Here is a 14,239-nt window from a genome sequence, read left to right on the forward strand (position 1 = left end):
ACAACCCAAATGTCTATTAACTGATGAATGGATAAACAAAATGTGGTATGTTTACAACGGAATATTATTTGGCCATCAAAAAGGAGTGAAGACCTCATCCATGCTATATGGATGAGCCTTGAAAACATTATGCTAAGTGAAAGAAGCCAGATATAAAAGGCCACACGGGGCGCCTGGGTGGCTCAGTCATTAGGGTCTGCCTTCAGCTCAGGTCGTGATCCCAGGGTCCTGGGATCGAGCCCCATGTCGGGCTCCCTGCTCTGCAGGAAGCCTGCTTCTCCCTCTCCCCCTCCCCCTGCTTGTGTTCCCTCTCTCACTGTGTGTCTCTCTGTCAAATAAATAAATAAAATCTTTTAAAATAAAAAAATAAAAGGCCACATATTCTATGATTCCATTTATATGAAATATCGAGAATAGGCAAATCCATAGAGACAATGTAGATTACTGCTTGCAAGGTGCTAAAGGAGGGGAATGGGGAGTGACTACTAATGGGCACAAGGGTTCTTTGTGGGATGATGAAAATATTCTAAAACTTATTATAGTAATAGTTGTACAACTCTGTGAATATACCCCAAGAAACCCACTAAATTGTACAATTTAAATTGGTGAATTGCATATGTGAATTATATCTCAATAATTCAATAATGGGGGCGGAGGCACCTGGGCAGTGTAGTCAGTTAAGTGTCTAACTCTTGGTTTTGGGTCAGGCTGTGATCTTGGGGTCGTGAGATCAAGCCCCACATTGGTCTCTGGAGTCTCTCTCCCTCTGCTTCTCCCCCTCCTTCGCTCACTCTCAAATAAATTAATTAACTAAAAAAAAAAAAAAAGGCTGTTTTGGGGGGAAAAACCCAAATAAATAAAAGTATTACTCAATGACCCATGATATGGAATGCAGGTCGATGCTCATTATAACAGAATCTAAACATGTATATTTAAATCCTGGTGAAAATCAATCTCATAATTTTGCTAATTTTAGCAAAGGATAATTTTACTTATTGAAGACTCACTAAATCTCTAAAATCCAGGTATTTCCAATTTACTTGGATTTGCCCTAGCATCTAATAGTTTTAATTCTTTAAAACAAACTAGTAACGGGGCGTGTGGGTGGCTCATTTGTTGTGCCTTTGGCACAGTTCATGATCCCAGGGTCCTGGGATCGAGTCCCGCATCGGGCTCCCTGCTCCGCGGGAAGCCTGCTTCTCCCTCTCCCACTCCTCCTGCTTATGTTCCCTCTCTCGCTGTGTCTCTCTCTGTCAAATAAATAAATAAAATCTTAAAAAAAGACAGTACAACCCAGAGTCCCAGGCTGATGCTCCATGGTGTTCTGGCTAATGATAATGAGCTCTGAAAACGTGGGCTCTTTTGGACAGACATGCAGAAATTGAATTCCTATCTGGGTCCCCCAAAGAGCTCGTGTGTCTGTCTGTCTGTCTATGTTGGAGAGCTTGGGAAAATATCCTTCTAAGAATTTAAGGTGTAGTCTGCTGGCCCGTGGGAAGGCTTAGAGGTGAAACATCCCAGGCTAGACCCGATGTCCTAAAGCTGCCGCTCTCTCCTTGGTCTTAACCATTCTGTGTACATGTCTTGTCTCCCACCCGGACTGTAGGCTGCTAGAGGGGGCCACCATATCCAGTTCTGTTGTCTCTCTCTCTTAGAATTTAGCCAAGTTCAGGGGCGCCTGGGTGGTACAGTCGGGTAAGCATCCAACTCCTGGTTTCAGCTCAGGTTGTGATCTCAGGGTCATGAAATCAGGCCCTCTGTCAGGCTCCGCGCTCAGCGTGGAGTCCACTTGGGATTCTTTCTCTCTCCCTCTCCCTCTACCCCTCCGCTCATGCTCTCTCTCTCAAATAAATAAATAAATCTTAAAAAAAAAAAAAGAATTTAGTCAAGTTCAATTTAACCAGCAGGTGACGAAAAAAATAAAGCAAATTCATAAAATTTGTAGGTTACGGGGGTAACAGGTATGTTACAAAAGAATTCTCTTTACAAAAAGATTCACTGAGCAAGTTCTCCTAATATAAAAGAGGGGCTTGATTTAGGAAAAGACCTCCCAACCCTCAACTTTTCCAGGAATCTGTGTACAGCCTGTACTACATAAAATGCAGTAGGCTTTTCTTAACAGCCCTTGCTATCGAGTGGAGCAAAGCAAAACAAAGAACTCAAAAGCAGTTGCATTGTGAAGACTCCCCTAGCCCCGTAATGAATCCAGACATATATAAGAATTCTAGTCAGAGAGGACACCTAGAACTTTAAGCCAGAGACAGGAGAGCTGCAATGAAAGCTTTCTCATGCCCAAGGGCCCAGCAGTTGCCTGGATGCCCACAAGTAGAGAGACAGAGCATCTAATCAGAGGGTCAGAGCCCAAGCAAACAGCGGAAGGGGCTGGGCCCTCACCTCGGGAATCAGCCGCCGCCTCTTCACGCTGGGGACAGAGTCAGGCTGGCCATCGCCGCCCGGCTGCTTTCGCTTGCTGGAATCCTGGAGGGCAGTGAAGACGCTGTCCAGAGGGTGCTTCTCGGAAGACCTGGAGCTCACCGAGCAGTCCAGGGCAGCATCTTCGGCCTCTGTCTCCACTTTCACAGTGTTATTTTTTAGAACTGTGGCAGAGAAGAAACAGGGCTCAGCGGGAAAGACCACTGGGCCACTCGGAGGTTAGCAGGGTTCCCTGAGCAACGGGGTGTGTGCGGGCTGCCCTCTGACACTATCACTCAGATAATATAAAGTCTAGTCACAATAAAACTGCCCTTTCCAAACCTAGCGATTTTTATCTTACCATGTTAGTGCTATACAATAAAACCACGTTCTAAGAACTTTTTGCTCAAAACTGTTTTTAAATTCCTTCTTGGGGGGAAAGACAGGAAACAGAGAGAAAGAAACAAATACTATCTTTGAAATGATACTTTTAGAAAAGTAACTCTGGGAAGATACGTAAGAAACCTCGAGCAGGTGTATGGGCAGAGGGGGCTGGGAACCAGGAGTGGGAGGGGACTTTTCATTGATTTTTTCATTATGTAACTTTTTATTTTTGAACCATGTAGTGTATGACCTAATAAAAAATACTAAATTAAAAATATTTTTTAAAAAGAAGCTTTTTTTTTTTTACCTTCTTCTACATCTTCACTGAATTCAGTTGAGTTCATCTTCTATTCCACTAAATGAAAAGACAAAGACAAAGTCTTGATTTATTGCTTGATTTATTTCTTAATTCTCCATACCCATGAGAAATTCCCTTACCCTCCCAACCCTGGCTCTGGGTAATGGAAGGTTAAGCTGATACTGTTCCCTAACATCACGGAAAACTGCATCCTCTCTATTTGTCTGCAGTTGCTAGAAGCAGCCAGGCCTTCTGCATACCCTCTGGGAGCACTTCTCCAAAACTCCACGTGGGCAGAAGGCATCTTAAAGCATCGACTGAGTCACTTTCAGACCGAGGGGGTAATGTTATTTGAGAAAATCAAGGCTTACGAAAGACCCAAGTTCAGAGGATCTCCTGTTAGTCCCTGCTTTCTAAATTCCAGCCACAGAGTGAAAAGGCTGACTGAGGATGTAGGCCGTGGCTCCACCGGACACGAGCGGGTCCTAGGGCTGACTCCAGGTGCTCCAGAAAGCCCCACACTGCCCCTGATGGCAGCCATTAGTCCCATGGCTACCGAGGACTGGAAATGTGGCTAGTCCAAATGAAGATGTGCTCTAAGTGTAAGGACACACTGGATTTCAAAGATGTAGCAGAGCAAAAAAAAAAAGTAAAATATCTAATCATTTTTATGTTGATTACATGTTGACACGATAATGTCAGGTTCATTGGGCTAAAGAAAACTTTATTAAAATTAATTTCACCTTTTCTTTTAATGTAGCTACTAGAAAATTTAAAATTACATTAAGTGGCTTACGTTCTATTTTTATTGGATGGTGCTGGTCTAGCCCTTCCTTCCAAGGCAACAAGAGGAGGCAATGTGGGGTTTTAAAGTTCTCGAGCTCCAGAGAATCTGGTCCAAACCCTTCTTTTTACTGATGAGGGAATGAGGCGGGGGGCCACAAGAGAGCAAGGGGCACTGTTTGGGCTTCAGGGTCTGGTGCGGAGCTAGCCCGACTCCCACTGCCCAGCCAGAACGGAACAGACACCATGATTAAAAGTAGCATTAAGGGGCGCCTGGGTGGCTCAGTCGTTAAGCGTCTGCCTTCGGCTCAGGTCACAATCCCAGAGTCCTGGGATCGAGCCCCGCATCGGGCTCCATGCTTAGCAGGAAGCCTGCCTCTCCCTCTCCCCCTCCCCCTGCTTGTGTTCCCTCTCTCGCTGTGTCTCTCCCTGTCAAATAAATAAATAAAATATTTAAAAAAATAAATAAAAATAAAAGTAGCATTAAATCTTTGAGATTCCCCAAATTACATAACAGCATTCGTAAATAGCATAAGGTGTAAAAGAGGTAGTAACACTGGAAAAGAAGACATGACAGCATATACTGTTGATATTGAGTTGTGGTTCCCACAACTGATTAGGCTGCCTACAAATACTCAGTTCCCATTCTGGTTAAGCATCTGAGGAGAGCAAGACCAAGAAATATCTTTTAAGAAATTTCTAGGAGAAAGAGCGATGCTACCTACAAAGTTCAATACACTATTCACCAAATAGCCACAGAACGGTGTGTGGTTCTCTGTCTTAGATGGATGAATTTCGGGGGAGAGGGGGAGCAAGAAAGAGGGAGTGAGTCTAGGTAATCTATGCACACAATAACAACTTCAAAATTCACTAATAATAGCAACACGTATATAGTGCTTATGATGTGATGTGCTATCCTCAGAACGTCACAGTAACTTTATGACAGGCACAGTTCTTTCCATCTCTGTATTACTAATTTTCAGAGAAATGAATAAGAAAATTTAAGGTTTATTTGAAATTGCAATTACACTGAAAATAATTCCTATTTACCAAACTATCTGCTACCTGAAAAACGTAACACACAAGACGGTACTGAGGGAAGATAATAAGTCAAATTCAAGGGCCCAAGAGCTATTTTACCAACAGTGAATTTTAGAAAATACAATTTCCACTGTATCCCAAGGAAACAACCCCACTTTTGACGCCATCCCCCGAGGGGCTGAGGGTAGTGATGGGGGAGCACGGGCAGGTAGGCGAACAGTAGTCTGCAGACAGCAGGGTGGCCACTGCCAGGGAGAAGTTCAAGCCCAGGCAGGGGGCTTCATGAGAAAATGCACTGCAGGCCTCACCTGACTGCCAAGGCCCTGGGAAGCCTGCCCCCCCGGCCACAGACACCACTCCCTGAAATCAAGAGCAGAGGTGAGAAGCAGCAAACAGGCAGGCAGGACGGAGTGAGGCTCGTCAGAGAGGGTACAGCGTACAAAACGAATGACTCTGGGGAGAAGTGGTGGGAGAGGAAGGAGAAGGTGGATGGCTTATCGGGGAAAGAAAGGGTCAAGGTGAAAGAAAAACCACAAATGCTTGGCTAAGTAGAGAGCATTAAAAAGACAAGCAAATCCTGGAAGAAAACAGGTGTGGGTGAAAAAACACAGCAGACAGAACCACAATGCTGAGCAAGGCCAGCACGGTTATCTAATCGTTTATCTGCCCAACTGTATTTTCCCAGGGAGCAGCATGGAGCTGAGGAGGCGGCGCTCAGGCGGGCTGGGACTGGGGCTGACCGGTGGGGCCCACGGCCCAGCGCTGGGCGTATACTCGCCGGGACCGGGGCTCGAGAGGCAGGAAGGGTATTTTCCAACCCACACCATGTGACACCAGAGCAGGCAATGCAAGCGCCTGGATTCTGATCATCCTGTGTCAGAAAATGGTGTAGGAAGAGCACACACCTGAGCCTCCTGTGGGTGGGCAGAAAGCCAGAAGGGGAGCTGGGAAGGCTCCCAGGGGCCCGCTTCCTGGGCATTCAAGACACCCATAGGGCATATGCTTTGGAACCAGCGTCACCTTAGACCAGTGACAGATGCTAGATTAGCACAGAAGTGACCCAGACCACAGCACAGAAGGCCCCTTCCCTCCCAGCCAGCAAAGCAGCCCCGCTTCTTGGGAAGCTGGGGAATTTCCGATTGGCAAAGCCTGAAGAACACACAACGCATCTGACTGTGCAGTGGGGACGGGAGGGAGGGTCCTCAGTAACACCAGCAGCCCACAAACCGCGAGCCTCTTCATGAAGGCTTCCACCTCGCCCCGAGCTATTTTAATCCCAATCTTACCAATAAAGAAACTAAGGCGTGCACCTTAGACAATTCTTATTTGTCGACAATACCCCAATGAAGACAGAAAAAATTATTTTTCTGTCATTTTGATTCTGGAAACACAATATGTGAATATGGAAAGTGGGGGTGCTGGGAAGGGAACACAGGGCAGGTAACCTGCGCAGGGTCACCAAGCTGCTAAGTGGCAGAACTAGGATTCAAAACAAGTCTATGTGTATCTCCAGTCAGCCACCCGGAGCGGAAGTCGCAGAATCCTCATGAACACAGGGGCCAGTTTCCAACCTTGGGTCCCTCTGTCCAAGAGCAGCTGGAGCATCCAATCTCCCTCTGTTTGCATGTAGCTACCTGGAAAATCAGTCTATTCCATGCTTCCAGACTCCACTCCGCCGTACAGAAGAGATTCTACAGGAGGGACATGTGGGTCACTTCCCAGCATCCCCCGCGCTGACATGGTGCCCGCACAGCGGTATAAAGGAGAGGGGCATCACGTTGCTACCTCCACTTCCTGGCCATCTGCCCAGAGGACGGTCACAAGGCTGCTCATCCTGGGTGGACACGGAGCGCCCGGATGCCGAGCATGCCGCAGAAATTCCGTTTCTCACCTAACTACAGGTTATGCAGGAGTTACCAACCACCGCAGCTCCCGCCCCCCGGGCTTGCTAGGATTACAAGCTCCTCTGCCTGCCGGACGTTCCCATTTTAACATTCTCTCCTTTTCAAAATCCTCTTCTTTCTCTCACCGTGTCTCGCAAATTGTGAGACAGTCTAAACTATGCATCCATGTGTCCCTGAGAATTAGCTCTCTCCCCAGGGGGTGGCTGTTCCATGTCCCCCAGAAACCCCTGGCCAAGCCCAAAGGAACGTTTAACAAATGAAGGGGACAAGTGTCAACGAGACCCACGTAGCCTGCTGCTGCCTCTAGCGAAAATACCACAAGTTCTAAGACATCCATGACCTCTTGGAGGGGAACTCTCAAACTGGACCAATTTCCAGGGGTTAATTTAATAACTGAAAATGCTCAGTTATTTTTTTTTTTTTTTAGCCAAACAGCCTAGGAAGCCTCAGGCTAAGTGACTGTCATTGGTACAGAAAGGTTTAAATGTTGCAGAGCTCCTAAGAGTATACATAAATTTTATTAAAATGCCTAATACTCTCTATCCTTCTGCACGGAGTAAGATGGACAATGTTCAATTTTCCGTGCAGGGCACATGGGTGGGGGAAGATTAGAATGTCATCAGAAAAGCCTTCCGTTTACAAAAAAGCACAAAAGGGAGGGTAATCCCAAACGTTCAGAAATAACAAGATGCTTCAGCCACTCAAATATCAAATTACAAAGGCTAAGTTGCTTAATTGGCTACATAAATGCAGTAACTGGCAGGGCTACGTCCGCGCCTCCTGCCGCCGAAATGCGCTGAATCTGATGCCTGAGTATCAGCAAGCTCCCGCCTCTGGCGGGAAGAAGGTCTGTGAGGAGGGACGATGGGGAGGCAGACAAGTGAGAACCATTCACGGGGGCTGAGAATCAGTTCTCAGAGATGCCACAAAGAAATGGAAACGTTGAAAAGATTTACAAATTATAGGTCAGTGTCTATTTTTGGAGTTCATTTCAAGAAGGGAAGATGCTTAGAGTCTTTTTTTTTTTTTTCCTTTTTTGACTAGATAATGCACGCACAAGAAACAAAATTCAAAAAGTATAAAAGAATATTTGGTTCAAAAGTCCACTGTTGGCCGCCAGGGTGGCTCAGTCGTTAGGCATCTGCCTTCGGCTCAGGTCATGATCTCGGGGTCCTGGGATCGAGCCCCGCATCGGGCTCCCTGCTCGGCGGGAAGCCTGCTTCTCCCTCTCCCGCTCCCCCTGCTTGTGTTCTCTCTCTTGCTGTGCCTCTCTCTCTCTGTCAAATAAATAAATTCTTTAAAAAAAAGTCCACTGTCCCCCAGTCCCCAGTCCCTCTCTGAGAGGCAACAAGGTCAGTTTCCTGGGGCATGTGTCCACAGATGTTCGGGGTCAGCGGCTCACAGAGTGTGACCCAGAGTGTGACCCGGTCGCCAGAGCCGGCTCGGGCCGGCGCGCACAGACTGTGCCTCTCCCCGGCCCCACTTCAGAGGAGTCCAGTTGGCAGCTCGCAACAGGCCACAGCGGGAGTATTTACACCACGGAAATGGACACTTCTAAAAACAGCTTTTTTTTTTTCCTTTTCTTTTTGGGGAGCCAATTTACGATATGTCCAAGACCTTTCAAGGGTTCCATGAGATGAAAACTATTTTTATAACACTGAGATATTATTGGCCCTTTTTTGTTTGTTTAAAGATTTTATTTATTTATTTGACAGAGAGAGAGGGAGAGCACAAGTAGGCAGAGAGGCAAGCAGAGGGTGAGGGAGCATTGCCCCTTTTCTCTCACAGATACGTGTAGGAGAGCTTTCCAGAGGCTACATGAAGTGTTATTTTGCAAAAGATTGACTACAGAGGCAGATAGGAAAATCGGCCACCTTCTATTAAGTCAGATATTAAAGAGAGATGCAAGAATGTAAACAACATAGGGGCACCTGGCTGGCTCAGTTGGCAGAGCCTGCGACTCCTGATCTCAGGGTCGTGAGTTCGAGCCCCACACTGGGTGTAGAGATTATTTAAAAATAAAATCTTAAAAAAAAAAAAAAAAAAGCATGTAAACAATATCAATCTTTTCACTACGATTTTTTTGGGGTGGGAGAATAGTTACCTTTCATTAAAATATTAGTGACATTACCTTGTAATCGATTTATTATGGTTGTTTTTAAATAAATTTAAAAATATTTAAACACTTTTCCATTTTAATTTCTCTTTAAAAATTTTTTTTAAAGATTTTCATTTATTCATTTATTTAGAGAGAGAGAGCATGCAAGCAGGGGGGAGACACAGGGGAAGAGAGAATCCCAAGCAGCCTCTGCGCTAAGCATGGAGCCCGACGTGGGGCTCAATTCCACAACCCTGAGATCATGACCTGAGCTGAAACCATGACCTGGATGCTCAACCAACTGAGCCACCCAGGCGCCCCTCCGTTTTAATTTCTAACACAGTAAAGATTGACAGATATAACCATATAAACAAAGGCTCTTTGGGGTCTTTGTTAATTTTTAAGCATATAAAGAGATGCTGATACTGGAAGGTTTAAGATCCTGTTCCTTGTTTATTCGCTTAATAGATCACGGACACTTCTCTCTCACTTCTTTTTTTAGTTCGCGTTCCCCCCCCCAGAAGCAGACTGGGAGACAAGGCTCCCGAGTGAGTAGTTTCTCTGGGAGGAGACAGTCAGGGTCATGGTAACGCGCTTCCGTAGGGGAAGGAGTCCCCTGTCTAGAGGTGGTGCTGAGGGCACCAGTGGAGGAGTCCAACAGGCCGACCCAGCCCTGGGGGTAAGGTCGTGGAGGGCAGAAACGCTGCCGTGCCATTCCCTCTGACTCCTCACCTCACAGCCCCATGCTCTGCACCCTCGGTGGAGAATCAACAGAAACAACAGCTTACACTATGTAGAAGGAGGTTCACAGTGAACTAACTTCCCTAACAATCCTATGAGGCAGAGATTCTTGTTAGTTTCCTTTGATACATTAGGAAACTGAGGCACAGTTTTAGAGACAAAAGGGACCTCAGAGATGATCTCATTTTATAGGTATGGGATCCAAGGCTCGGAAAAGCTGGGAACATGCTGAAGCCTCCCTGCCCAGTGCTTTGGTAACTACATCCCCGACTGTGCATGCGGAGCTGCTGGTGCCAGTGGGGGACCGTCCTCTGTGCAGGGGTGACCGACCGGACAGCTGATTTACAAGGATTGATCACAACCAATACGAGCAGAGATGGAGGGCCTGGAGAATGAAGATGGAACTCTGGGAACCTCGGTCAGAGGGGAGGACGGGTAAACAGCATAAGATAAAAGTAACAGGAAGGAAAGAGCACTCAGAACCCGAAGGTTAGGAGATATTACATTAGGGTTTCTATAACAACCGTAACTCAAATCTAGTAAACACGGGCGGCCTGCACAGCTGTGCAGAAGACCACCAATGCTTACAATTTTGTGACCTAGACACAAATAATTTTAAGCTCTAGCATATACTTATCAGACTTTTTTCTTTGGGGGGAAGAAATAACACTAAAGCAAATTCTAGGGGGAAAAAAATCTACTTTGAAAATAACTTTGTCAATGTTCAGATGGGCAAATCTTGATCCTCCTCATCACTTTCAGCTTATAAGGACCTATAACCAAATCTTTCTGTCACTTACGGAGCCTCACACACTTGAAAGTTATGATATGCAGTCATCACATTGGGCAGAGGGCAGAGGTTCTCAGGCTAAGCACAGGCAGGAACTGAGTATCAGACCGAGGGTGGAAATCCTGGTGCAGAAGCCCTCCATAGCCGTTAGCTATTATTATTTATTGATCAATTCCACAAAAAGTTGCAGAGAAAGTAGGAGACAGAACAAACTGAATGTGACCTGGATTGAGATCCCCCTTGATCACTATCGTTATTTCCATTATACAAAGTTAGGAAGTCAACTTCGACACATTTTCTCAACACATGAATTCGAAAACCTCTATTGACAGAAAGAGCCGAGCATTAAATTATGTGTAAAGATTCAAAATCAATTGTTCATTACAGGGCCACCCAGTCAATAATAACCTACTTCAAAGTTCGCTGGGGATATGTCAACTGCATAATTAAAAAATGCCATAATGCAGCTAGAAGGAAATATGCCAAAACGTCAATTACCTCCAATTAGGTGATTATGGATATTTTTTTCTTAATATTTCCTTCTACTTTCCAAATACTCTACAGTGGGCATGCAATTCTTTGAAAATGAAAAAGAAATTTTTAAAAATGAAAAATAAGTATTACAATATGAATATAGAATAGAGCAGGCCATATTCTCATTCAGGCCCACAAACAGCAACATGCTAATTACGTAAAATCAAATCATTCAACTTTTAAATATTTAAAATATCAATAATCTAAGAAACAATATAACAACCGACAAACTAGGAAAGGCCTTTCATTTCCTAACTATCTCTGAATTATTGCCTCTGAAGATGGAAAATGCTCCTCAGTGTGGGGAGAAAGAGAGATCAGGAAAAAGTCTCAGCTCATAAACCTGGGTGTGAATAAGAAGGTGAAGAGATTGGTTCTGAACCATAAGGAAATGTCATTTCCTGGTGGGTACATTATAGGCTCTATCAGTGCATTTGCCTGATACTTGAAGGATTTTCAAAATAAGGTAAATTTCACGGGAGAGAAAAACAAAACCAAACCAAAAAACGAGAGCAAGTCTTCTGGATCAGGGTTGGAAGGCCAGGTCACCGGAAGGCTTGCGGCTGGCCGGAAGCTTAGCAACTCATCAGGGCAGAGGCCTCGCTTTCTGGGTCTCTGTACCCTGCATGACCACTGTTAAATGTGGTCTTTTCTTCAGGGTTCTCTTACGGTGTCTAGGAGACATTCTGACCCGCCTCTGGGGCCCTCCTTCCCTGACTCCTCAAAACTGGCCCAAACTGGGCAAGCAGAGGCCTGCTCTGAGGGACCTGGCTCCTGGGTTAAGCAGCAGGAGGTAGTGGGGAGAGGGAAGGTCAGCAGGTCTGCCGAGCTGAGGAGTGCCTGAACCACAGAATAAGGAAGGTGTGGTGAGGTGACTGGTTTGAGTGGGTAATAAGGAGTCACAAAGAACCTGACGTGGAGAATTCTCCTTGTTGAGAGCTGAAGACAAGACCACAGTAAGGAGAGCAGGGGTCACCTAGGTGTGGTGACTCCTTGCCAAAGCCCACTGCCTTTGCAAGGTCATGGGTCACTTCCCTAAGTGTCCCGCAGGTGTCCAAGGGACAACGTTCTCCAGCGCTGCTCAGAGAGGGCTAGGAGTGGCCAGGGGTCCTCTCCATCAAGTTCTTTCCAGAGAACCTCCACTCATGAGAGAGCAGCCAGACCAGGCCTCTTGGTGAGGGCAGTGTGAGGCTAATCCAAGGTGCCAGGGGCTTGTGGCTGGCCAGGACTCACAGAGGCCCTGCAGCAGGCCCAGAAATGGGAAGTACTTGGGCTTCCTGAAACCTCGAGGTTCAAATCCCAGCCGGCTGACTCAGGATTCTGGCCCACTAAATCGGAAACGTCCACTGAACTTAGCACCAGCCACTGGGCTGAGGTGCGGTCCAGGAAGACAGGGCCCAGCAGCCCTGACCTCAGGCCACTGGGGGGGGTGGGGGGGGCAGATCCTCCCCACCTCCCAAGTCACGTTTGCAGATGCAAAGTGAGGCAAACTCTCAGCACAGGAAGAGCTGCTGGAGAAAGGGAGCCCCAGAAAAGCACTGTGTTTGAAACCTGAGACCAGGGAGCTGGTGGCTGTGTGAGCTGCCCCATGCAAAGGGTAAAGCAGGGAAAATACACTCGGACCGTTTTAAAGGTGTTATTAATAAGACATACTCAGGATTTCAAAACTTAAAGACCTAACAAAAACTCACCTCAGCCTTTTCACAACTGTCATGACTGATCTGACTTTGTGATATCGCTCTGTCATATCGATTTTAAACATTAAGCATAGAAAAGGAGGATACCAGCTCACATTCCGGAGGGCCGGCTAGCCATCTGTTCTACATGTTAACCCACGCGATCCTCGCAAGAGGCCTCTTATTTGGCAGGCAGAGAACCAGGGGGGGCAGCAGTCTGTGCCTCCCTTGGGGTGGGGGGGTATTACAGAGAGCAAAAAGAACGAAAGGGACCCAGGTGGACTCCGGGGCCTCATTCCAGCCTTCCAAGAGCCCGACGAATGGGGCATGACCTCCCCACGCTCTGCTTTCTTCCTTCCCACTGAGCGCCCATTTGTAGGCTGGGCTCTGAGGCAGAGCAAGTCACCTGGCGATAGGGCCCCTGGACCACCAGAGTAGGGACGAGTGCAGCTGATCTCTGATCTCCAAGAAAACGGAATTCCCTTGAGGGTCAGAAAGAATCACGTTAAAACCCTGGCCCTGCCTACTGTTCGGCTTATTAACACAAGGCAAGTGGCTTCCCTACCCTTGGTTCCTCTGTAAAATGGAGCTGAACATAATAGCCTACCTCAAGAATTTCTGCGAACATTACAAAGGAGAAAGTGACTGCACAAAGCACTTAGTAAATGTTATCCAGGCGCACGTGGGTGGCTCGGTCGGTTAAGCGTCTGTCTTCGGCTCCAGTCGTGATCCCAAAGTCCTGGGATCAAGCCCCGCAACGGATTCCTTGCTTGGCTGGGAGTCTGCTTCTCCCTCTCCCCCTCCCCCTGCTCATGCACACTCTCTGTCAAATAGATAAGTGGGATCTTTGGAAAAAAAAAAAGTAAATGTTACCCATTATAAAGTGTTTTTTTTTAAAAAAAAAGATTCTCAAAGTCATTTTAATAGTGGATATTTCTTAAAACGGCAAAATTAAATAATACGGCTTAAAGCTTTTAAAAGTTTAATAACTTTTCTTTTAAATGAAAATGAAACAAACTGGAAGGGGGTGAAATCCAATAAAATGCTCTCCCTAAGGACAGAAAGAATGTTCCCATGCCATCTGCTCTTGCGGGGCTCGGGGCTCTGCGTTTACAAGACCGGCTGGGAGTCCTGGGGCTCTCGGAACCCGGCCCTCTTGGCAGTGGCATCCTGCCCCTGGGACTTGCAGGACATGTTTGCAATTTGTTTTTATTTTTAGACACATCTGCAAACGCAGTTTGAAAAATAGCAGTCCTCACAAAAACCAGGGCAATTTTCCCCCGAGTTTTCTAAAGCTGTAATTGTTGCTGCCTTCCTTACTCAAGTACAACCACATCTTCCAGCGGGTCTAGAAGTCCGACCTCCACCCTGCCTGCCTGCGAGCTGGTGTCTTACCCTTCAGACACTGTCTTGTCCGAATGTGACTGCGATGTCCTCCTCGGCTAAGCCATTACTCTCAAAGCCTTCATGAGGCCAAGAGGGGCTACCTTCCAAAGACATCAATAGTGAGAGGCACCAGACTTGTAACTTTAACCTTGGCACCCAGAAGCTGGGGCTCAAGCAGGACAAGAGGGCCAG

At 46.5% G+C, this 14,239-nt stretch overlaps 1 protein-coding gene across 1 annotated transcript in view; it reads right to left on the reverse strand.

Annotated features, from left to right (window-relative positions):
- BEND3 (BEN domain containing 3) overlaps positions 1–14,239 on the reverse strand; it is a 32,086-nt gene that overhangs the window by 13,324 nt on the left and 4,523 nt on the right. Inside the window, exons 2-3 of the mRNA XM_081828732.1 lie at positions 3,104–3,151; positions 2,395–2,597 (exon numbers count right to left, since the gene is read on the reverse strand). Coding sequence (XP_081684858.1) covers positions 2,395–2,597; positions 3,104–3,140 — 240 coding nt within the window. The 5' untranslated portion in view covers positions 3,141–3,151. The remainder of the gene's footprint in view (positions 1–2,394; positions 2,598–3,103; positions 3,152–14,239) is intronic.

This window comes from Leptonychotes weddellii, chromosome 8 (assembly GCF_054177405.1).
Source record: "Leptonychotes weddellii isolate Sample4059 chromosome 8, ASM5417740v2, whole genome shotgun sequence".
In the NCBI taxonomy this organism is placed as follows: Eukaryota; Metazoa; Chordata; class Mammalia; order Carnivora; family Phocidae; genus Leptonychotes; species Leptonychotes weddellii.